Below are 26205 nucleotides of genomic sequence, written 5' to 3'. Positions count from 1 at the left end.
TGCTTAGGAATGGGGTACTCAGGAGGTCCTCAATAACACTTCCTTCTCCTCCTCCACCACCACCCACTACCACCCACCACCACCAATCACTATGGCACACTTTTGTGTTCTGAAGATTATGATGTAAGCAATCTGGTTCTCTCTGAACTTCTAATCTGACGAGCGGGCCTTAACCCTGAGCCGTCTGACCACCACCTGGAAGCTGGGCAAGCACACCTGTGTGCAAACCCTCTTGCTTCCCCAGAGAGCCCAGCTTGCTTAGCATTGGTCGGTGTGTTCTCCTCTGTTCTTGGATTTTGGGGACTGAGTAGTTAAGAATTCAAAAGACAGTCCTGGTAGGAATGGCACTGTGCTGTCTTCGAGACCCACGTCTGTGTGGAAGTGGGACACACCCACGCGTTGTGTGGGGGATGGCTGGGGAGGGGCCCAAGGCCTGGAAATGGGGACATTAAAAAAGAAAAAAAAAAAAAAAAGACTACACGGTTAACTTCAGACAGGTTTCTCTGAGGCTGGCCTGCAGCCGCAGCCTGTGATTACCAGCAGAGCTGTGGCATCTGTGGGCTCGAACAGACCCATTCTCCTGATCCAGAGTGTCTATGTCAGGATACTGTTCATTCTAACTTTTACCACATAGCACCCCGATTCAGGACCTAAAGCTAGTGGAGGGGCAGGTAGGACAGGGACACGTTATATAATTCATGTAGAAAAAAGGGACATTTGGGTCATTCACAGAAGGACGTGGGCACTGTGCATAGCCTTACGTCACTTTGCATCCGTGGAGCTCAAGTATGGTAAGACAGTTCCCTCTGGTTGGGATTTACTGCAGGTCCAGGGGAGAAATGACGGCCTTGGGCCTCCCAGCTTAGATCTCTGTACACTGCTCTTCCTTAGAGGATTTCTGCCCATGCCTCTAGCTGGGATCATGAGATAGATACACTGTGAGCTGGAGGGCAAATGGCTTAAATGGCTTGACTGAGGTACAGGTTTGGTCCCAGGGTTCTCAGTTACCTTCCTCCATGCCCTGGGTTTCAGGGGAGTCAGAGTGGGATCTCTGAAGGACCCCGTTCTGTAAGGACACGCACACCCAGGTGGCGGCTAAGAATCCGGGTCAAGAGGCTGAGTTCACAGGAGTGCCAGGATCTTGTCACGTCCAGCAGAACCCACTGCACCACACTGTCAGTTTTCCTTCCAGTGGACACAGATTTCCCTCTGCCCTTCTGTACACCCCCTCCCCCACCCACCTGCCCCCATTCCTGGTGGTTTCCCTCTGCTGCACCTCTCTGCTTCTTTATGGCTACCTCCCATCCCTTCTTGGGGATTTAGATTTCGTAAGGATCTCTTCACTCTCCTCGGAGCTCCCGGAGTTCCTCTATAAATGTGTTCAGAACTGCATAGGATGTACACCCCACAGACACACACCGTTCTACTCCATTCCACAGAGCTCCACCTCACGCTCTGTGGCACTTGTGTGCTCAGTCTCCTCTGCTCTCTCCCTCATGACACTGCTCTGACACCTCACTTCCAAGCCTAGGAATGAGTACCCAGTCAGGTCATAGTTCTGCTCGGTCTTCTTTCCCCTCAATCTCATTTCTCTGGAATAGCTAGCACTGACTAGATACTGCTACCATCTTCCGAATGCTCAGTCATGCGGAATCCCCCACTTGGATGGGAGGAAGGCATACAACTGGGAGAGTAAAAGGAAGGCCAGACAAGTTACATGGTGAGATGGAGGACTCTGGAAGCTTCTGTGGACCATGCCTCCTGTATGACTACCTCACAAGCCTGAACCTCTCTCTCACCTGGCCCAGGTGTTTATAGGGGTCTTCCGTAAAGTATGCTCATCCATTTTGAAAAAGAGGAATGGGGGGGGCAGCAAAGCCCAAGATAATGTACTCTGTGGGTACACAAAGCAATCTGAAAACTCAAGAGCAAAAATGTTCTGAAACCCGAAATTTTGAGTCTTGATGTAATACACGATTCATTCCAGAACACGGCAGATGTTAAGCCACAAAGCCTAAACACGCTGTGTACCCAAGGGGTGTGGTCCTGCCCTGTCCTCTGGTGGAGGTCACTGAGTGCCACCAGCACACTACAGCCAAAAAGTGCTAGGAAGCCCATCAGCTTCCAGGGTCCAAGCCCAGACGTTCCTGCAGACAGCTGGCTACACCTTCCTACCCCACAGCTGGTTACACGGGATGTTTCACTGTCTTTATGGCCTTCTCCACTTTACCAAGGTTCCTGTCACTTAGAACAAGCACTGATAAAGCCAGTGTACAGGTACAGTGTACAGTGTCAATGCTTACCGATGGCACCCAGAGGCCCCCAGACCTGACCCATGCTCAGACTTGTACAGTGGCGGTGACTGAGAAAGCAGATGGCCCAGTGGAACACACTCTCCTCCTGTACCGCTCAGACATTTCACTAGGTGACACAGCGCCAGTCAATTCCCCAACAGCCAGAAGGCTGTGTTACTTTATAAACTGTCAGTTGATGATACTAGAGGTTTTCTTAGCAACCAGCTTTAATGATCATAGGCACAATTGGCAGTGTGGGACGATCAGTCAGAGCTGAGCATTACCGTCTTCTATTTATTTATTGGCCTTTTGAAACTGGGCTTCACTTTGTAGCTCAGACTGGCCTCAGATTCAAGATCCTGCCTTGCCTCTGTCTCCCAAGGAGTGAGATGACAGGTATCCCCTCCCACCACTGCCTCACCCCCAAACAACGGATGCTTAGTAAAAGGGGCCCATTTTAGTGTTTTATCCCTGGTGTCATTTGCAGATACAAACCATACATGTAATGACAGATATAGTGGCTTATGCAGAGTCTCAGGTTGTAGACGACCCACTCGGCATATATGTTAGAAGCATGTACTTAGTTCAAGACATTCACACAAGCACAAAGTTACTTCCACCCCCAAGAAGAACCCCAAAGGCCACCTCACCCTAGCCTGAAGCTCCAGGCTATGTACTTTTTGGTCCCTAGCTCACTGAAACGGTGATGGAGCTCCGGGGGGACCTGAACAGTTTTCTGTGTTTAACGGTTGGCTGTGGAAAGGTCCACTATAATAGTATTTTAGAGCCATGAACCTGTCGAAACCAACCTGCCCAATTATTCCCAATGACATTAATAACACCGGATATCGCACTAATTGTGTCCAGTTTCTATGCAGACGAGGCCCCGGGGGGCTAATTTTGCCTCCTCAGGGGCGAGCATCTCAGCCATCAGACCGACTTCACAGAGAATCCCTCCTCATTACACAAGTCTGGGCTGTCAAACTTTTTTTCCCCTTAAAGGTTAATGGGCCAATCAGTCATCAATTATTTTTTGTGGAATCCTAGCAGACAAAGGGTTAAAGGGCTACAGACAGCTGAAAATAGTTCAAATATGCGGCGGCTGTTTTTAACAGGAGACACCTGATGAGGATGAACACAGAGAACAGGGAAAGGCAGGGGGAGGGGTGGAGAAGACCTGGACACTTGCAGACACTGGCTGCACGGATGGGACAGGAAAGACAGCCATGCTCCAGAGTGGTGTGACCCGACCAAGGGAGCACAGTAGGTTTGTTTTCCAAGCTGAAAGGATGTATGGCCTGCAAGGAACACTTAGGCCAGTCTGTCACTGGTCACACGTGAGTCTGCATTCTGGAGGGGGAAGATGGTCTCCCAGGCTTCCTGGAGCCTGGGATCTGACCCTGAGGCCCCCCAGGGAGTCCGGCTGCAAGGAAGAGCCTGCTTCCTGCTGCACTGATGAACAGGCACTGTGAAGAACTGACGTGGGCTTCACTGCACAGAAGGGAGGGTTCAGGGGAAGGAGGGATGCATCCACACAGGCATGGCTGATGTCAGTCACCAGTGCCGTGAGCCTCGACGCATCCAATGGGCACCGCTGAGCATGGCTAGCCAATAAAACAGTCAAGGCCTCAGGGAGAAGGGCATCCTGTCCTTGGTTTCTGTCACAGAAGGATGGGCCTTTGGTAGGGCACATCATACCTCTCTGCTCAACACAGACACCAACTCTGCCTTTGGCCACCCCTCCGTTCATGAACATTAGTTAGCAAGGGGTTTCTGCAGTGGGACGTCCACATGGAGAAGGGTTTCTCTTGTACTGTGTCGGGGTGCCTGAGAGCAGGTCACTGCACCTCTCTGTAAAGATTCATGCCTGTGTGTGGGTATGTGCAAGCGCAGGCACTCAAGGTCAGGAGGAGACTCTGGACTGCTTGAAGCTGGAAGCAGAGTTAGCAGGCACATTTTGTGGGTCTGGGAACCGAACTTGGATTCTCCGCAGGAGTAGTGTGTACTCCTCAGCACTGAGGCGTCAACCCTCTCTCCACCCTCTGTGGCCATCAGCCACATCAGCATCAGCTGGCTAGGAGTGACATAGCACGCGGTCCCCTCCTTCCTAAGATCCCTGGGATCTAAGGAGTCTGCTGACTGCTGTCCTTATGTAAACTGTGAACAGATGAACAGCACAGTTTCAGTTTCCGGGTCTCTCACTGCCTGGGCCCTGTGTGCCCCATGAGGCGATGTCATACACAGCCTCAGGCTTGTGTGCATGCTTCAGTGTTTGTCCCTTAAAAGCCCACGTGCACTTGGCATGTAGTTTAGGTATTTTATCAATGGTGGAAACCACCTGTTTAAGAAATCAGCTCAAACCCACCACAACACAAAGGTCAGCTCTGCTCTTAAATTTTTCCCCACTTCTAAAGGGAGCGATGGATGTGATGAAGGTGATGGCCAAACAGCACCCTGCATATTTACTGTCAGGAAGCTGTCCATGTCTTTGCTGTTCAGGGTCCTCTGGGCTGCCGTCCACCTTCTCTCTGTTGCCCAGGTGTGCTGAGTGCCCAGCATGGCCAACCTTGCTTTCCCTGAAGCCAATTCTGGAGTGGAGGTTTTACAGTCTGGCTTCAGCTCCTGTTTGAATACTAGGTCTCCAGTTGGCAGAACTGTTTGGGAAGGATGAGGAGGAGGTGTGGCTTTGTTGTAGGAGTGTGCCACTGTGGGTGGGCTTTGAGGTTTCAAAAGCCCACACCATTCACAGTTAGCACCCACTGCCTCTCTCCCTGCCTTGTGGTTGTGTCTCAAGATGTGAGCTCTCAGCTACTGCTCAGCACCATGTCTGCCTGCCTGCCTGCCTGCCACCATGCTCCCCACCCTAATGGTCACAGACTCACTGTCTGAAACTGTGAGCCCCAATCACCCCTTCTATAAGCTGCTCTGGGCATGGTGTCTTGCCAGTACTAAGGGCGTGACTAAGGCAGCATATTAACACAGTCAGCACTTACATATGCTAGCTTCTGCCAATTTGTCTCCATACTGACAAGTGACTTTCCATGGACTGAGCCTTTGGGTTGAATTTTAGTAACTAAGTCAGACCAGATCCTGCTCGAGAGGCCCATGACACACAGTGATGGCCCAGAGTAGGTATTCTGTGTCTCTCTCTAGGCAGAAATGGACCTCTGTAGAGAGAGCAGGACCACAGGATCTTTTTGGACATTGGCTGACCCTTGGGTACAAGGGTCATCTGTAGTGTGAAGTCAGCGATATTCAGGCACTCCTCTCTCTCTTGACTGGCAGAGGGGTGGGCTCTGCATACTGAGCTATGCTTGCTGCTTCCAACCCCTCTTCCCTTTACTTCACCCTTTTATCCATATATAAGAGGCTAACAATGCTGTCACTCTGGTCCCTTAGCTCATGAGTCCACTTGTTTCCTGTGCTAGGGGATGGCAGCCCTGTCTGCTATGTCACACTGACCTGGAGGATTTCTGCCATTCAGGGCCCCCTGTTTTTTCTTACATAATGTTTCTTGGTTCCTAGGTGCCTAGAAACATCTGCTACAGAGTCAAACACTCAAGGTGAGCCCACTCACCTAACACCTAGACCTCATTTTGCTTGGGCTGCTAAGAAAGACAGTTATCACCTCACAACACTAACAGGCCCTGAGGCTTGCTACAAAGGCTTCCAAGACACGTTAAAGCTGCAACTCCCGCTGAAGGAATTGCATTCACTGTCACCAACCACAGGCCAGAGAGCTTTAAACCTGGACACTACAGGGGTTACCAAAGGTCTGCGCCTCGTTTTCAAGGATGGGCAAAGGATAACCCATCTATCCTAAGAATTTCCATTTTTATACATTCTGGACTTGTCTACCATATGGTTCTGGGAGGGAGGGAGGGAGGGAGGGAGGGAGGGAGGGAGTGAGTGTGTGTGTGTGTGTGTGTGTGTGTGTGTGTGTGTGTGTGTGTGTGTGTGGGGTGTCCTGGTGTAAGCAGCTCTGCAGAGGGTCTGGGGAACTTACGGCAACCTTGATTCCCCATGAGAACACAATACTTACTTGGCAGGGGTACTGTGAGGAGCAAATGAGACAGTGTGGTCCAGGGGCCAGAGAGGAAAGAAATTGAACGAAATAAACAAACAAAAAACCCCCAAACAGTCCTTTGGTGAGATCTTGGGCTTCAGGCACAACCCTGTCTGTCTTCACAACCTACATCCCCAGAACAGTTCTACAACTTCTTCAGCCTCCTACCCAAAACTGGGTTTATTAATTGGCCTCCCTCCCAACTAATAAAGCCAATTTTTGTGTCTAGGGAACTGAACTCTGGAGCAATCTCATTTTGGTGTTTTCTGGGAACCCCCGAATAAATCTACCAAGTGGAAATCTTAAGAAACACTACATTTCAAGAGGAGCTTTTCAAATTATCTGATGAAAGTCAGAGTGTTTCGCACATACATCTTCATGAAGGGTTAGTTTACAGACAGTGGTCATTTGGGACACATTAACTGCCTGGAATCAGAAAAATATTTTGATAATTTATGGAATTACATGAATTCTGCAGCAAATTATTGTATGTCATATGGCAGGAGGCAGCACACACGCACGCACGCACGCACGCACGCACGCACGCACGCACGCAACACAGGAAGAGTAGATGCACTGCTCAAATGAAAATTCATAGATGCAACCACACACTGAGCATTTACTGTGGCTAGAAATGTGGGAGAACAGAAGAGTGGTTCCTGCATCCCAACCCTCATGGCTGCCTGTATCTCAATCCCCATGGATGCCTGCAGTCCTCATTCAAATGGAGGGACCCCAAGGGTGTTAAGCTAGCAAGTATTCAGAGAGGTGTGGATCTCATCTGGTCGTCTCCTGCCCTCAATTGGTACCCTAAGTGGCCTCCTGCCTGAAGCTCTGGTTGCCTTGGACGCCAAGTCCCCTGTTATCCAGCAGTGATAGCAGAGGAGCGAGCCTTCGGCTGACTCCTTACATAGGCTGTCAAGCCGGCCCAGCAGTGTCTTCTGGGAGGCCCTCCAGCAGGTGATGGGCAGGAAGGTTTTAGCTCGAGGCTAATGAGACAACTGTTTGCCTTCTCGCTGCTCCCAATCTTGTATCAGTAACTTTAAAACCAAGCTCACAACTTCAGTTTTTAAGGCAAGAGGTCAAGCAATAAACCTATCCCCTATTCCATATAAAAGAAAGACGTGAATGATAGGAACTCGGGAAAGAGAAATACAAACCCCAAACCAAACATCCCTGTCAGGGAGCACACTGGCATCCTTGAAGCTCGGTGGAACACTGTAACTGATGAGATGGATTCTTAGTTCTCTTGCCTCAGTTTTGCTTTCTGAATGTTTTGAAGGGACATGTGGCCAGGCCAGGATGCAGTGACAGCGGGGCAGAGGACCTGCCCTGGAGGAGGGGTGCAGACACAGCCGTGAGTACACAATGGCTTTTTAACAAGCTGCCCTGCCAGTGTGGCTCTTACTTGGTGCGTTCACTTCTGCTGGAGAGCAGAGCTTTTGGGGTGGTGGGGCAGGAGTAACTGTGAAGGGCCTGGAGAGAGGATGGGGACATAAATCAGGAAAGGTTAATGACCGGTATGCGAGGAAGGGACTTTGTTTACAGAAAACGGTGTGCAATTTAAAATTTACAGGAGATTTAATGCCACTGCTTGGCAATCGCTAAAATCAACAGCCCAGAAAACAGTGACATTAAGAAAAATATTACAGTTATAATCATCCCCAAATAAGTCAATTAGTGTTAGGGCGAGAGCTCGCCATTACTTGACCCATTTGGCTTGCACTTAAGTGAAAAAGACCGCCCCCCCCCCCCATTACACGGAGCTTGCTGGATTGTGACCTGCTTTGCATCCTGTATTACCCGACGGCCTCCCTTCCTTGCACCTGGGTGGATGGTGCTGGGTTTTCCTTTGCCTGGCATCAAAATAATTCTGACCCTTGACATTTGTAATCATAAAAAAAAAAAGGCAATTTATAATTGTGTTGTTCAAATGAAGGCGAAGGGCGCGGGGGAGGGGGATTCAGCCTGCTATTACACAAAAGCGATGACGGCTGTCTTCAGTGAAAAAGCAACCCGAGTCAATTTGTGAACTTTGGCACCAGACGACCTTTAGAAACAAAACAATATACGGAATTTACAAGCAATAGCAGCCCATGCAAATGGCCCGGGCCTGCTGCCTCTGGATTAGAGCTGCAGAGAGCATTATGGAGAATGCTTCCACAAAACAAATTAAGACTGTTACTTAAATGTCACGGCACACTATTGTATTTGGCTACAGATCATTACACCTGATACTAACACTTTAAAAAACTATAATAACTTGGGAAATATTACATTGAGTGCCCACATGTATAAAGGAAAGGGGGGAAAAGAGAGGAGAAAATAGGTTTCCAAAGTAATTTAAGCATCACTACCCTATGACTGAAGGGAAAGGTCAGAATTTAAGTAAGCTGAAAGGAACATGAATGGTAAAACAGAACACACAAACAAAAGGATGAAAAGACCACAGGGCCGACTGCAAACACAACAGGGGGCATGCGGCTGCAGGGCGGGCGCATTTCCATGTCTGCATGGGGAGGAAGGCAGGAAGGCAGGAAGGAAGGCGGGAAGGCAGGGAGGCAGGAGCCGGGGCAGGCGGGCGGGCGGGCGGGCGGGGTGCAGTTACCTTCGGTGTTGGTGCTGCTGCTGCTGTATATGTTTCGCAGGCTACCAACACGGTTTAGTTTCCATGCTTTGCGTTTGGCTGCATCCCGAGAGCAGAGAGGGCAGGGGGGAAAGAGACAACAAAAAGGAAAAGAAAACAAATGAAAAAGGGAGAAAAGAAATGTCAAAGCAGCGCGTGAAGTCACCTCTGAGCGCACAGCAGGGGGGTAAGCACCCAAGGGCTCCTTCTCTGGTTCTCTACTCCCCCCAGGACAGCACAGAGGGGCGTGAGAAGGTGGGTGTGCCAGCTCTGGTAGTGGAGTGAGTGCTCACAGATTCCCAGGCAAATGTGCCTATGCCCCCTTGGTAAGTCGAGGCTACTCGCTGAAGGGCAAATGCTGGCCTTTGGGCTCTCGTGGGCCATCCTTCGGAAGCTACGAGTTCTTTATCTGCCAAGTACAAGAATGTGTCCAAGCGATCCTGGTGGGAAGCAGGTTAGGTGTGTATGTTTCAGAGGCAGGTCTTTAAAATGAGAGCGTTTTCTGTTAACTCCTCTTCACCCCATCCTGAGAAGAACACTAGGAGAGAGCAGCAAAGCCCTGGGGACATCTTGGAGACCAGGTGGCTCCCCCATAGCAGAAGGCTCCTCAGACTCTTCAGAAAGGACAGACACCAAGTCACTTCTAGTGGGATGCTAGGGTTACAGTGAATACTCAGCCAATTGCACACAGTGTGACACAGTGCAGTGCAGCCGTGCAGACACACACACACACACACACACACACACACACACACGCGTGCGCGCACACATGCACACACGCGCGCGCACACACACACACACACACACACACACACACACACACACACACACACACGAGAGACACCTGAGGCTTGGAAAAATATGGCTTAAGGATTCCCTCAGCCCTTGAGGATACAGGTCACAGAACCCAACAGGAGTTGACAAAGTGGCTCCTGGGAGCCAAAGGCAGAGCCATATATCTTAGGCTGAGCCTGCCACTGTAGGCGGACACCAAAATATACAGCAGGGGTGAAAGTTGCCATGTTCCCAAGGAAGGGTACCATGGGTCATCCGTTTCTCAACCCCATAGTCAGGAAGAGAACCCACTGGACGTTTACATCAGGTGATGCAGCACGGGCAGGATGCCTGACTGACCCTGACTCAGGATAGGTTAGCCATGCTTGTCTGCTGAAGTGTTCAAGTCACTCAGCAGCAGGCAGTGTGGTGCCAGGCCCTGGTTAGGCTGTGTGAAAACGGGTCTCTGGGTAGAGAGTGACGTAGGGACATGTCTAGGTGAGTCTAGTTGCTGTACGCTCTCTTTGTGCTTCTTTAGAAAGATCAGCAAAATAGATGGGAGAAACACGAGCTGTCAAGGAAGCAGTCTCCGTTCTGAAACACAGCCTTATATATTTAGGGCAAAGTTTAATCACGAGAGCAAACAACTGTGAGTTCACTGTCCGTTGACTTAAAATGATTAAAGTCGCTATAATTAAACACCAAAGGCTCACGATATAGTGTGGACAGCAACAGATAATTTGATAAGAAATCTAATTCCCTAACGAGTAAATACGTAAGGCCGCTGCCCGGAGTCTTCTTCCTATTGTGTATGGGTGGAGACTGAACTCTTCATGGGGGCTGGGGTGGGGAGGGGAGAAGAGTGGAGGGACATCTGAGTCTTCAAGGTCTGTCCCAGGAAGCACACCTGGGAAGGGCTGTCCAGATATCGGCCAGCTCTGATGTCAATCACAGTTTTCATGAAATCAAAGGCTTGCTGCCTAGGACCCACCGTCCTTCCACAGGTTACACCATGTTCCCTTTTCACTAGTGGATGCTCCTAGCGCATATTTCATAAGTTCCTGGAAGAAGTGGTTACTATCGGACCTCCTTTTGGAACATTTACATATAAATAGGTAGACTCAGGGCTGCCCCTGCAGAAGTGAGAAGCTTCGGGAAACCTCCTCCAGGTTGCTGTGCACTCTGCATTTTTCAAGCTCTGTTCTCTCGTTACGGTTGGGATGTATAACCAGGAAGTGAACTTACAGCCTGGATTTCTATTAACCCTATTGATGAAATAATCAATTTTAACGAATAAAGTGTCACGGCTTTTTCTTCCTTGTAAATGAATGGCTGTTCTCTGGCTGATACCAAGGTCCTGATACGAGCATTTGTCTCTGGGGCATTGATTGCTTAAGTCGCCTTGTTTAGGAGATTTTCAGCAAGAACTACAGTCATGATCATCGATAACGCCTTCTCAGGGAAAACAGCCACACGTTACCAAATGGGAGGCCCTAGAACTCCAGCTCCATGCGTTGGGCCGACCATCACATACCCCATAGCATTCCCTGGTCTCACTCTTGGCAAGAAGCATGATGTCAAAGGTCATCAAGCTCAAGTGGTTTTCTGTGCAAACTATTTCTCCTGAGAGGATCTGACCATGCCCAGGCAGGCCTCAAACACATCTTGCCTCAGTCTCAGGATACAGACATGCAACACTGTACCCCACTTGGATCATCACTACACTAAATTTCAGGTTTTTCAAAGACGTACTGAACACTGCTTTGTGTGTTTTGTTTTTAAAACGCCGGCTAACATCGAGATTTTGCTATGAATGTTCCCGCTCAGAATTCCATGTGTAGCTGGACGGAAGGCAGCGTGCTGAAAGCATGTGGCTGCCTGTGTGCTCGCTCTATCCACATTGCAGCTCTGCACCTGGGGTAAGCCGAGGTTTTCATCTGGATTTCAGTAGCTAGCTAAATGACAGGGGCTGCACCAAGGTCTCCAACGGCAGACAATTCCAGGACAGGGCACTCCAGGGCATACAAGGCTGGACCCAAGCACAGACCCTGGGTGTGCTATCTCCCCTCCCATTTCACAGATGCGAGTTCACATAGGAGGACAGAAACATTGCTAGGCTTTGTAACACACAGCTATGAGTGCAAGGGGAAATGCCACCCTCGTAATGACAACTAAACAGGCACAGTGAACTTCGTCGCACACAGGCTTGCTTTGGGACCACCAGAGCAGGAGGCTGAGGGAGCGAGGCTGAGGGCTGAGTCCTTAGGGCAGAGGTTTAAAAGTATCATCACTGGACTGAGTAACTAATACCTTTCTCGTTGCTACAAGTGCAGTGTAAAAGAGGGAAGGCTGTGTTCCGGCTTACAGTTGGAGGGTAAGGTTTGTCATCGTGGGGAAGGCCAGCTGGTCACGCCATATGCAGAGTCAGGAAGCAGAGACGGGTGCTGGTGCTCAGTCTCCCTTTCTCTTTATTCAGTCTAAGACCCTAGCCTATGGTTTGGTGTTACCCACAATTAGGGTATGGCTTCCCTCCTCGGTTAACCACAATTCAACTACGGCGGCCTGTCTCCAGGATGCTTCCAGGTCATACCCAGTTGACAGTTAGGATTATACACGACGATGGTTGCAAAGTTATTTTGTAAGGATTAAAAGGACTGAAAATTCGACACACTCAAGCTAAAAGCACAGAGCAAGGTTGGTGACTATCTGATCCAACACTGGTATCGGCAACTTTCTTTGAAATATACACTAGTTATGAGTACTGAGCTAGACTGACAGGACAATTCTGGGGGACCAGAGGATGCCCCAGTTGGAACCTGTGGATATCAAAACAACCAGGAAAGAGGAGTGTGCTGATTTCCACTCTCCGAGGTTTAATCGTTTCTCTAGTCTGTAGCTACCAGGGTGGCACCCTGCACATTCAGGTCTGTGGAGTCACCCTCTGCCCAAGTCATGCTCTGAGTGGGAACGACAGGTACAACCCCTATCCCAGTGCCTTCATACAGTACATGATGGCTATGAAAGAACAACTCGGGGTCCCCCCGAGCCAAAGACATACGGCGTTCAACTTTTGGTAATCACTAACAGACAGCCTCGGTCTTTCAAAGACGAAGAAGAGAAAACATGTAAATTACGGCTCTCTATGAAACTGGAGTGACTGGAATCACTTAGCACACACAGCCCTTGACCACTACACACCTCCCCATTCCTGGGAGCTAGATTTTCATATGGACTGGAGCAACCTTCGGGGACTCAGAGCTTCATTTGAAAGGACCGTTTCTGTTATTCTGTGTCCCTAAATAAAACAATAGCTTTGTTTTACCATAGCATGAAAAACTGGAAAGCAGAATCTTAGTGCCGAGACTTCCAGCCAGCTTTTATAAAAGGGATAGAATATTCCCTAGTCTGTTGCCATGTACAAGACAGCAGGGTTGCATCCTAAACTCCCCCTCCACCACGACACCAGGGAAATAGACTTACGACGTCACTGCTGCTCTTCCGACAGCAGCCTTGGTTGATTAGATAAGTAGTTCCTGGAGAGCCAATTTAAAAATGCTGCACCCACGAGGAGGTTATGCCCAGGCCTGTAAGCTGGCTAGGCTGGATACATGAAACACATCCTGGGCACACACACAGAATGGCTGATGGAATGAGGAGGCTGCTGCAACCCCATGAAATCAATTAGGAGAGCAAGCAGGGTCTTTTTACCTACCCCGAGCGAGGCCACTCACTTCTAACAATGTCTCATCCCAAGAAGGAAATTAATAACCCCTCTTGCTCATACAAGGGAGGATAAGCTGATGCCTTAAAGAGAACCCAAGCCATCGCCTTGTCAGACAGGGCGATTCCTTGTCCACATTAGACTGTGTAAACCTAAAGATGTTACCAGTATAAACCCTATCAGTGCAGAAAACTTCACCTTTGCTCCTCAGAGCTGAGGGCTGACTGTGTCACCAGGGCCACCTCCCAGGAGCCTCTGCTGGGCAGTGAACGAATGGTACTGTGGTTTTGTGTTGCTTCCAATGTGGGCTGCCCCAGGATCTTTTGTCTGCAGCAACTGTGTCCTGAGAGACTGGGGTGGGGAATTTCTTTTGTCCAGCTCTCTGATTGTTCATTTGCTTGACCAGACTGTGTAAATGTTTACTTCTTTTCTTAAAAAAGGCAGGGATTCGCTGATAGGATGCAACCCAGAAGTTTCTGGTTTATGTGAACTCACTACTTTTCTCATGTAGGGGCTTCCCACAGTGGCTGCCTCCCAGAGAAGGAGTCCTGTTGAAACACTTCTCAAAGGGGACTTTGAAAGGATTAAACAAAATCTGAGACCAAGCAGATGGACACAGCACAGCCAAGTCTAGAAGTCAAAATACCTGTGCTGCTGGTAGCACCCAGTGAGACCAGTCATCTTCCCAACTCTAAACCACAGGCAGTAAAGTATCTCCTAAAAGGAAAATACTGGAACAATCTATCGATCCTTAATTGAATGGTTTCAACTTAATTTCTAATAACTTGGAATGGCTTTCTTTACCACAGACACTATTTTGACTAGAACACACTGGGTTTGAAAACCGATGAGGGCTTTTATGTAGTGGACTGATGCAGGCACTTTGGGAAATGTCACTAACCCTGGCAGACAGAAAGAATAAAATCAATGCAAAACTCCAGACTCACCAGAAACCCAGAAGCTCCCACGATGGGGCTGTGGGGCTCTCTTCTGGCCTAGAGATGTATGGAACCGGGGATGGAGATCTCCAGGCGCCTAGGCAACTGGGTCTCTCAGTCTGAGGCCAGAGTGTGAGTGTGAACCTGGGGACTGTAAGATACCAGCATAAACGGGCACTGTCTCCACGATGTGTGTTTATGATGTGGACTTTGTTGTCTGGCCTATTTGCAGACAGATTAGTAACTCACAGGAGGAGACTGAAGGGGCATTTCTCCTCCATATTTTTCTGGGGCAATGTTTTAGAGGAATCTCAGACCAGAAGCCCATGGCCTCTTGGCTTCCATGTTCACTTGAGCATAAGGGAAGAGTGGAAGACAGGACCCTGGAACTGTGGAGAATACTGTCCCAGCTGTGCCAAGGTGTACTGCAGGGTTGATGCCTGGCTTCAACCAGTAACATACATGCATGTTCACACTCACACACTCCCACACTCCCATACACACCCATACACACCACACACACCTCACACACACACACGCACGCACGCACGCACGCACGCACGCACGCACAAAGAGCAAACCGAATTCTCACTTAGTCGACAAATGAGGGTTTACCAGTTTCCCAAACTGAATGGTGTGTGTGAAGAAGTCCTACATGGGCCAACAGACAAGTAGTTGTGGGGCCAGAGAATGGCAGAGGCCCTGACTAACTCATCTCACCTAGTTCTATCTCGACATTCTATGGAGTAAGACGAGATGGGGCGGGGACAGGGTCTGGGTGTTCCCGAGTCAGGAGTGATAATGGGAAACAGCCATCTCATCTTCGCCTCTCGCCCCTTCCCTTTCTTCTCATCTCGGCCCCCACCCTTTCCGCTCCTTTCTTCTTCTTTTCTTTCTCAATTTCCTCCAACAAAAATATATTGCAGATTCTTTTTTCTTTTCTTAAACACAAAATCTTTTTAGATGATTCCAGGGAAAAATTGTTTTTTAATAAAACTCCAAATTGAGTTATCATATTTCAAAGCATTGACTAGTTGAGCAACTAATCAAAGGCATAATTATTTAATGACCACGGCTCGTGCTCTTGCACAGGGCTGTAATTGAGGGGCTGTGATCACTGGACCACCGGCCTCATTGGCAGCAAACAGGGCCTCTGCATTTGATCTGCTGTTTCTGCAGCCGCGTTCCGGAGGGCGGGGGGACACTCCACGCAGCGGCTCCCTCACATGTGGCATGTGAACCTGAGGAGAACTGTCGGATCAAGCAGAGACAAGCGAGCTGCTCCCATCTGAGGCCAGCTACAGACACCTCCAAGGGTGCGGCCAATGGGCAGCTTCAGAAATCACGGAGTCCGGAATCCAGAATCCAAAGGTTGTTGGCAGTCAGTGTGTAAAGACCAGAGAGGAGGAGTCGTCTAAACTCACTCTCCTTGCTCATTCAGACACTCGTTCCTTTACACACCAACAATCTCTTCCCATAAAGCTGCATTGGCCCTAACATCAGGGTTTCTTTAACCAAGGTCATTACCATGGAAGGAAGGCCTGGGAGAAGTGCTGCAGTGCTGAGCCGTCAGAATGACAGAGTCTGCCTTCTTTCATTAGAAACTAAACACACCGACTCTGTCCAGGGTGAAACCGCTACACCTGCTCTAGGATTACTGCAGAAGTGAGCTAACTTCCTGTCCCCACTCAGTCTTCCCACTTTCCCTTTGGAGGGATCTAACATGTTGGGAGTGACATGTTGATTTAGGTATATATACGTCCCTTTATCACAGTCAGCAAGATGGCGGAGTGTGGGGGTGTGGAGGTGTGGGGGGAGGCAGGTGGTGGGTCATGTTATAATAATGGTTCCTGTTTTATGCTATGTGCATGCCATATTTTATTTCAAAGAGAAAGGCCTGGTGCTCGCAAATGCAGGAAACCCACAAGGTGAGGCTGGAATGTCTTAGGGTGGCAGAATTTGATGAAAAAGGATAAGACAGGACCCCCACCCCCAACACACGCACACTGAGGCATTCCGAAGGTCACCAGACCACTGTAACGGCGGCTGACTTCCACAGCTGGGATGCTTCCAGGAGCCAAGCTGGGTTACAAACTAGGATATCAAAAAGCCATGGCTTCCAGACAGAGGAGAAATGACTTTATACGTTAATAGTAACCAGTGAGGAAGAGTTGGTGATTCTCTAGGATTACAAGTAATGTCTGTAGATTCTCTGCCCTCAGTGGAGAATGGGAACAGTGACTTCTCTTGAAAGAGTCCATGATGGAGAAAGGACAGAACAGTTCACGGACTGGGGACCTAGTATGACCACTACACGCTGCATGAACAAGGACAGTGTTGTCATCAGCAGACAGGAATCGTGCAGTGAGTGTCCAGGGTGCACGGACATGGTACATCTAGAGTCTCTTTCTCACCACACTTAGGAAAACACCCAATACATGGCAGTAGTGGTCTCCATTGGAGTACCCCTGTGATGTCCTCCCAATAGGTGAAGCTCATCAACGAGAAAGTCTGAAAATCTGCCCCAGGCAAGGAGTCCCAGGCAATGGAGAAGACTGACAACTAAAGGAAACATGGATCCTGGAACAGAAAAAGTCCTTAGGTAAAAACTAAAGAAACCGTGGTAAAGTATGGACTTAAATCACAAGGTATCAGGACAGGTTCATCTGCCATAACCAATGTCACACTAATGACAGGCTTACAGAGGAAAGCGTGTGCATGTGTGCATGTGTACACAAGCACATGGGCCTGTCTCTATTTCACCTTTTGTCTTAATCATTTTTAAAAATAAAAGTTTTACTATAATCATACTGTTAGTTAAAGTTTATCACTAAAACCTTTTTTCTGAGGACATTTCTTCCTCTCACATTGCATCCATAGAACAAAGTGTTGGGGGTTAAAGCTGGGAATTCAGGGCTAGCAGTATTTATGGTGTCAGAGACACATCACATTTCTTCTACTCACTGGATTGTGCAAGTTAACACTGCCTAGAGAGCTTACTGTGGTGTAGGCTAAAGTGCCACTGAGCCAACGGTGACACCTGCGACTGGAATATGCACATGTGCGTTAACTGGACAGTCCTCGTGTATTCTTTCTTTGTTGCAGGGTGTTTTTACAGAGAGTTTAGGCCCGCAAGCTTCCAAGAAAAAGGAGCAGGGGTAGCAACACGTGAGGTCCACACGCCATAGTTTCCAGGTGGGAGAATGACCACACTGGATCTGTACAGTGGGCTCTACAAATATCTTCTTCCAGTACTCCTAGCTGCCAGGGAAGAATCGGGCGAGTGAAGGATGCAAAAGAGAAAGGGTAGGAATCACAAATATTCTGGAATCACTGGTGGCCGCACCTGGCAATGGCACAGGTGGCTGTGGAGTGACTTGGGGCTCCATGGCCTGGACTCCTTGTCTGTGCAGAGAGACTCCATCTCATTGAGATATGCCAAGAAGACCACACGGTCAGGGGCTGGGTACCTGTTAGTATCCTTCCCTGGCTGTGTGACCCTGAGTTTATACAAGGTAAAGACCCACAAAGTAAGAAAATCACAGAAAAGGAGGACATTGCATGAAAGAAACAGAGAAAATGCAGGTTCAAAGTTCACTGGGAGTAATTCCTGAATTAGCTTTTACATTTGCTCTGAGGAACCATCCACCGGGAGTAAATTTCCCAGTTTGAGAAGTGACGCCAGCAAGCGTTTCACGACAATCCAGCTGCCTGGCTCCTTCAGTTCCGATGCACTGCAGACCCCGGCCGTAGGAAGTCACCAGTTTTAAAAGTGCACTTGATTGTGCGGAATGAAACTGAAGGGTGCTATGAATTGGATTTCTGTTAAGTCCCTAAAATCCATGGCTTTATGAAATACTTCTTCAGGGTGGCTCTCATCGCTGTCCACCCATATGACCTGTTCAACATTGAAGTATCCTGTATTTACCTCGGAGGGACAGGAAGATGCAGGGCGACTCACACTTAAAGGCTAACAGCCTCTGGTGGAGAGAAACAGATGCAATTCTCCTTATGAAGAAATCCTGTACCAACAGCCAATGGCTCCTCTTGAAAAAAGAGTGACAGGGGCTGGGGAAGACTCAATCAAAGAACTGTGCCTTTTGCACAGGCCAAGTGGAATCCGAATTCTCAGTATCCACATAAAAACTGGACGTGGTTGTACTTGTCTGTAACCTTGGCCCTGGGCATGGGGTACGCCGGGTGTGGAGACAGACACTGATGGGTCCTTGAAGCCCACTGGCCTGGCAACCTAGCTGAATTAGTGAGCTCTAGGTTCAGTGTGAGACCCTGCCTCAAAAAACAGACAGACAGACAAGTGGAAGAGCAGTGGAGGAGGATACCAGCGTTAGACTCTGGCTGCCATTAGCAGACACGTACACCCCACCCCCATATGCATGGCTAACATGCTCTTTCCATATCTCATTTGTCGAAAAAGCAGCATCTGAGGCAATGTTGGAAAGAGAGTCAGTCAGTCTGTCTCTCTCTCTGTAGCTATTGCTTGTTCTGCAGGAAGTCAGCCACACTGGCACCTGACTGAGATCAATCTTCTCATTCTCTCTTAGGGCCACTGTATTTCCTTGAGCCTGGTTGTCTCTCAGGGGATCCCTCACCCGAGGACCACACAGCTATCATAGCATGTCCTCAGTGGGAAAGTCTCACTTGAAATTAAGAGAGACCTGCAGAGGAAACACATAAACTCAGTGATGTGGGAGATGGTCGGAGCAGGGCTGTTGTGAGCTGACAAGCAGGAGCCGGACTCATGCTCAACTGAGGGGGTCGCTGTGCAGCCTCCAGCGGGCCTTAAGGCAGCTGCTTGTGGCTTCTTTACCCTTACCCTGTGTGACAATAACACAAAAATGTAAAATTCCACGACATACCCTCCATATCTCTACAATCTGATTTACATGGAAAAGAACGGCCTCCCTTTGGCTCCTCCTGCTTCCTCCTCCTCCTCCTTCTCACATCCCCCCCCCTGTAAGTCCTGGAAGCCACAGTGGGCGCTTCATCTCTTCTCTCCTCTATGTCAGCTAGGATGCAGGGATGTCCCCCCCCTCCCACAGTGCACCAGGTGTAGCCATGGGAGGGACAGCTGTAGACTGCCCACTGGACAGAGTACCACAACATGGGTGGTTCAAACACAAGACACAAGTTCTTTCACCCTCTTGGGGCCAGAGGTTCCAGGCACAATGCGGCAGGAGGCCATTCTCCTTTGGAAGGCTCTAGAGGCTGGTCAGTTAGTTTCTAGAGTCTTCTGGCTTTTGATGGCGGCCAGTTTCCTCGGCTTTGTCTCATGACTGTTACCATGCCCATCTCCTGGTCATGTCCACATGGCCCTGTCCTCATCGTCACTGTCTATAATCTTCTCTAGCACAAATAATCACAGTGACAGTGACCCTGTTTCCAAGGAAGCTATATCCCCAGGCACTGGGGCTGGAACACCCTCCTTGGAAGGGGTGCATTTAGTCTGACACACAGAGCTCAGTAGTGCTCTGTGATGTGCACACACTGCCTTGCTCACGGGCAGTTTTCTGGCTTCTGACCACTCTATACAAGCCTGGGTGCTTCTTGCCGCCCATGTCTCACCTGGATGCCTCTTTAGAGGTCCCCCTGCAAACACAGCTCCGTTAATCTGCATCCCTACGAGGGCAAATGCTACCACTCTACCTGCTATGCTTCCGAAGCAGCTGGCATCTCCAGTCAACCTTCCTTCCCTCACTGAAGGCCTCCCTGGAAGGGCCAGGACCACAGGTGGCCTGTTTGCCATGCTCCTGGTGGTTATGGCAGAGCTGCTACAGACCTCCTTTTACGAGAAGGGCCATGATGAACGTCTAGGAGGAGGTTTAGAGTGAGGAAAGTATGGAGATGTGGCACCATCCCTCCAAAACCCAACTTCCTCTCCCCCCTCCTTCCCGCTCCTCCTCCTCCCTTTCTCGGATAGGGTCTTCTGTAGCCTGGACTGGCTTTGATCTTACTATGTGGACAAGGCTGGCCTACAAGTCTGTAAAAAATCATCTACCGAGAGTGTGTGCATGCTGGAGGAGGAGGCCTGGTGCTCTCCCTCCTCTACTGCTCCCTGCTTTCCTTTTCTGAGACGAGCTCTCACACTGAACCTGAAGCTCGCGATTGTGTCTAGGCTCACTGACCAGTGAGTTCCTGGGATCCAGCTGTCTTAGTCCTCCAACACTGGGGCTACCGGGATGTGGTCGAACCTGGCTTTTACGTAGGTGCAGAGGATATGAACTCAGGTCCTCCTGCTTGCATGACATTGCTCTTACCCACAAGTCATACTCCTATCGGCCTGTAGACTTGTTATCCACCCTCCCAAGCTCTGGAATTCCTACAGGAATATGCCTCCTCCCTTAGCTTCCAAACAACTTTTCCCTTACACTATCTGCTTTACTATAGGAGTTGTCACAAGTCTGTATTATTTTATAATTGGAGAGATAAAAATAAGAATGTAACATGTGGCTGTCCAATGATCCAGACACAAAGACTAGCCCAGAGGGGTGTGTATCCTGACAGACGCTGTAAATCTACAGCTGTAAACAAACTTTGGAAGGATGCAGTGAGCAGGATGATCCTGACGACTGGCCTAAGGTCTTACTTCTGACAGTAATTAGGAGAAGGATCAACTGGCTGTTAGCCTTCTGCTAATTCATGGTCTAAAGCTCCGTGCTTGGTGTAGAAGGTTCACATTTGGGCGCCCCAAAATGATCAAGTCATTACTGACAAGTACGAGAGAAGTCAGAACACTGCCTTGCTTTACAAACCTCAGGCTCCCCAATGGCTCATCACCACCCACCAATGTCATAACAACCAGCAGACCATGACTGCTGTGCCACCAACAGTACCCCTGCCACCACCATCATCACTGCCACTGCCACCACCTCCACCATCACGGTCAAAGTCACCAGTGGCTACAGTCACTCTGCCATCACCCACTTTCTCCATCATATCAGCACTTACCATCGTCATCACCAGCATGTCATCACTACCAGCATCCTTCCGTCACCACCATCCTTCCCTCCCACCGCCATCACCATTTTCCTAACATCAGCGTCACCATCATTATCAGCATCACCCTCCTAAGAATCGCCACCATCACTGTCGCCGCCACCACTGGCCTGTGATAAGCTGGACACACAGCTACCTCTCAGTTCAGTTCCCACAGCCTTCCCACAAGAGAACTGCTCTCCCACGGGGAAGGTGGCTCAGGGCCCAGCGAGATTCCAGAGCCTGTGGGCTCAGCTCCTCATCCTCACTACTTCTGGGGGCCCAGGAGACGTCTACAGAGCCCTGGAGAGTCTCTAGTCCTTCCTCCCAGGTCTCTCCCACACTGCCAACAGCACAGACCTTCCCGGGCACCTGTCCCAAATGAAGCCTCTCTCGCCCACGGCAAGAGGTGGCCTGTGACTTGAGGCAGGGCGCGTTATTAGCTTTATTGGTTGGAGCTGGTGTTCTCTCTCTCTCCTGTCTGAGGTGGCAGTCTCTCTTCAAGAAATGAAGGTGATGGATGGTGGCAGCCATCGATCACACTAAACATCCTTATTTGGCCTTCCAGGGGCCAGTCCTCCCACCTGTTAACATTGTCAGTGCCTGAGACTCAACCTGGGTATTCTCTGTGCAGGTGCCATTCCTCCTCCAGGACGGGCTGAGGTAGCGTGACTAAAGGGCACCCAGGAGCTGTCCATTTGAGATGGGTTTGAGTTTAGCAGTCACCAAGAATACAGGTTGTTACTGCATCTGGGAAAGTAAATGTCCTGGGGCGGGGGTTGGGCAGCCTGGAAGCTATGAAACCATCTTTTCTTACACAGATGCCTTAAGAGAGGTTGGCCCGATAAGCCAGGTATCTCATACTTGATCTGCAGAAAACAATAGCCAGAGACACCGACGAGACCTCACAGGATGCCAACAGATCTGGGGAGACACCCAAGGTGAACCTTACTTAGGGTGGCTCAGGAATGTCTTTGAGAGTGTTAGAAACACAATTCATGGGGGTTGGGGATTTAGCTCAGTGGTAGAGCGCTTGCCTAGCAAGCGCAAGGCCCTGGGTTCGGTCCCCAGCTCCGAAAGAAACACAATTCGTGGGAATTTAAAAATTATGCCATGCTCTTTCAAAATCTATACATTATAGTAAAAGGAGTGGGCCTCCCTTCCTTTGGGGGCTGCATTCTAGAACCTGCCATACGCACCTAAAATGGCGACAACCATCAACTGTGCATCTCTTGTTTTTTTTCCTATACATAAGGACAGACAATAAGAATTAACTATTAACTAATAAATATAATTACATATGTATATACATATAACTAGAAACAAATATATAAATTAAAAATAAAAATAATTATAAATCAATGCTAACAATAACTAATGATAAACTCTGTAATTAAACTGCAGTAATTGTCCCTCTTGTATCTGCAGCTAACACATAAAATGAAGGTGATGTGCACATGGCAATGTATTTGTAACTGTGATGGCCCAAGATACTACCGGGCGGGTAGCATATAGACTGTGGATCTGCTGCACACAAAGTCATGTACATGTGGGCTGGATAAAACAGGCCTTTAATCACACTGCTAGAGAAAGGACATAGCATGAAATTTACAAATTCATGACAAATGCTCTATCTATGTCAGTATCTTCAAAATGGAAGGAAGATCACAGAGACAGGATACATACACACTACTGCATACAAATGCACACTCGTTCCACAGAGACCTGCAACCTTAGCTATTCCTCATCCCCCGTCTTCAATGAGCGGTAACATTTTTTCTCACAACTACATTTGCTTGGGTGAAGAGGCAAATGCTGCACTCAGTCTCTCTTAGTAGTTCTCACTTTAAAGAACAATGCCGATGCCCAGTGACAGCCACATTTCAGCAGCAGTCTGACATGACTGTTTCCTGGTTAACTGGGATATGAACACAGGCTTACTGGAAGCCACATGAAGGAAGCATGGACTAGATCTTGACATCTGCCTCAGTTTGCTTTCTGTTGCTGTGATGAAACATCACGACTAAAAGCACCTTGGGGAGGAGAGGGCTTATCGCCTTTCATTCCACAGCACAATCCATCTGAGGAAAGTCAGGGCGGGAGCTCAAGGCAGGGACCTGGAGGCACAGCTGATGCAGGGACCACGGAGGAACACTGCTTCCTGGCTTGCTTCCTGTAGCCTGCTCAGCCTGCTTTCTCATGTCATCTAGGTCCAGGGGCTTAGGGACGGCATTGGCCCAGTGGGCTGGACCTTCTGACATCAGCCATTAATCAAGAAAATAACCAACAGACTGGCCTACAGGCCATCCAAAGACAGCGTTTTCTCAGTAGAGGTTTCTCATCCTAGATAACTCTTGCTTATGTCAGGATGAGAAACAAAACAACAAAACAAAACGAGCCAGGACATCGCTGGAGGTCTATCATGTAGACTAGGAGCCAGTCAGTGTCCTCCATTCCCCAGATGCCAGGCTCTGTGAGGACCAGCAGGGCCTGGGCACCATCAGCTCATGCTCATACCAATGCCACAGGCACAAGAGGACAGCTCTCCAATCGAGATGGCTGACGTTTACATTGAAGGGTAAAGATGTTAGAACAGAAGGTGGAAGAGGAGGTAAATGAAGGCTTCCTAACTGTTTGCCCAGAGGTAGAGCTGGGTAAGCTAGGGGTGTAGGTGCTCCCGTGCAATCAATCCCATCACAGAGGAGACCGAGGAAGGAGGGGAGTGACTTCGAGGCCAATCTGGATTACACAGTGAGACCCTGGCTCCAAACACCACACACACCAACTACAGCAGGAACGATCTACGTCAAAGCCCAACTTTAAGGACTCAAAACATGCCTGGTAATCCCCAACTCTAGTCTGCGTGAGAGAGGAGGGCGAGGTGGGCTTCCTGCGCATGTGCAGCTGTGACACTCTGCCCTACCGGCAGCAGCAGTGTGCGGCTGTTAAGCATGGATGACTAAGTGGCAAAGCTCCTACTAATCATTTATTGAATAATGAAAACGACACAACTGATAAAAGGTTTCAATTCTGAGAAAAATGATTTATCGTCTTTCAGTTTCCTGGCACTGCTATTTGTGTGACAAACGGCTGGAGAGCCCCCAGTTAATCTCTGCGCATCTTCAGGCCTGCTGCAGACACTTGGGTGCGTACGACCAAACAATCAGAGGTGGCTAATGATGCCGCTCTAAGGCTGGGAGGGCTGAGGCTGCTCTTTCGTCAAGGGCGATCTCCAAATCAATTTGCACAATGGATTTTTGGGGGCCCGGTAAGAGAAGAGCAACAGCCCCCAAGTCAGAGAGAGAACCGTCGATGGGCTCAGAGTGCAGGTGACTTCCAGTCCACTCTGTAGAGCTCACACATCCCTGGCAAAATCTGACATGCAGTGTCAAGGTGACTATCGGAGCTGTCCCAGTGTAAGGCAGTGCTGCCCTCACAACCCCTTTCCTTACTACGAGGCTTAACTGACAAGCTCTGAACACTACCCTCACTCCACTGCAGTTAGGCTGTTGCACGTTTTGGTTTAAAAAATATCCAATCTGCTCATCATGATCTTCCGAGAACATGGGAATTGGATTTCTTGCTCTCTTGCCTCCTGAGTGGGTCAAGGTCAGGGCCAGGGTCAGGTGCTGGCTCACTGGAAAGTAACCTCAGTCTAGGTGCCTTTGATGGTGATGGTAATGAACTTGTCAGGACCCAGAGAGGAAGAACAAGCTTCTGGTCACCTGCCACTCAGGTGTCACCCATTTGGATAAGTACCAAAGGCTTCATCTGCATGACAGGAAGGAACCCTGAGGTATACCTTACAAGCCGCACATAACTCCTGCCCACCATGATGTATGAGGTTATCGGGAACACCCTTGTATGCTACCTACCTACTTGAAGGAATGTAATAGACTCCAATAAAAACAGACTCTGGCACACTAGAAATGTGCGGTCTTATTGGAAGAAGGAAATAGAACTATGCCTTATAACTTTGGGTGACATATAAAAGACGCTTGAGTCCAGAGACTCAGAAGGGCAGAGGCTGGTGCACATCCATCTGGGTGCTAGTGGCAGGGCTGTGTGCTGCAGAGCCCTATTATGTCCTACTCTGACCAAAAACAACTTGGGAGAAAAGGGTTTATTTCAGCTTACTGTGTATCATGAAGGGAAATCAGGGCAGAAGCTAAAGTCAGGAACCTGGGGTTAGGGACAGATGTACGGGCCATGAAGGAACACTGCGGACTGACTTGCTCCTCAAGGTTTGGCATAGCTACCTGCGAAGGGAGAGTATGGCCCATAGTGCTCTAGGCTCTCCGACATCAATCATTCATCAAGAAAAATGCCCCACAGACTGGCCTACAGGCCAACCTGACGGAGGGCTTTCCTCGGTTGAAGTTTTCCTCCTCCCAGAGGACTCTAAGCTTGTGTCAAGTTGACAAAATATGAGGATGCAGAGTGAGGCGTAAGGTCCTCACGGTCCCCTGCGCAGGGAAGCACCATCCAGGATCTATGTAGCTTATATGAGGATCTGGGCTTTAAACCAATCACGCTCCACTTGCTCACCAGCTAGCCCACGTGGAGAATGAGGTCTCGCTCCATGCTTTTTTTTGGGGGGCATATTTTAAAAATTAATACAAACTGTAGTCTTCAGTTTGCCTCAGAACACAGGGTTCAAGTCTGATGGCGTACCCCAGATCTCAAAAGGCAGACTGCATTATTTTCTGATAAAACTTTTCATTTCAGGTTGTCCTGGGTTTTGTGTCTGGCTTATGTCACTGAGAACCATAATTACAGAGAAAAATACACTA

At 49.1% G+C, this 26205-nt stretch overlaps 1 protein-coding gene across 9 annotated transcripts in view; it reads right to left on the bottom strand.

The window, feature by feature from the left end:
* The window catches only part of Agap1 (ArfGAP with GTPase domain, ankyrin repeat and PH domain 1), a 428036-nt gene that overhangs the window by 56560 nt on the left and 345271 nt on the right, over positions 1-26205 (bottom strand). For 6 of the 9 annotated variants that reach the window (XM_032901597.1, XM_032901598.1, XM_032901591.1 and 3 more), the window contains one exon: positions 8969-9046. The exons of the other annotated variants lie outside the window; for them this stretch is intronic. In XM_032901597.1, the coding sequence (XP_032757488.1) occupies positions 8969-9046 (78 nt within the window). The remainder of the gene's footprint in view (positions 1-8968; positions 9047-26205) is intronic. 9 annotated transcript variants of the gene reach the window in all.

This window comes from Rattus rattus, chromosome 4 (assembly GCF_011064425.1).
Source record: "Rattus rattus isolate New Zealand chromosome 4, Rrattus_CSIRO_v1, whole genome shotgun sequence".
Lineage (NCBI taxonomy): Eukaryota > Metazoa > Chordata > Mammalia > Rodentia > Muridae > Rattus > Rattus rattus.
Note: the sequence above shows the minus strand (reverse complement) of the source record. Positions and strands in the feature narration are given on the sequence as shown.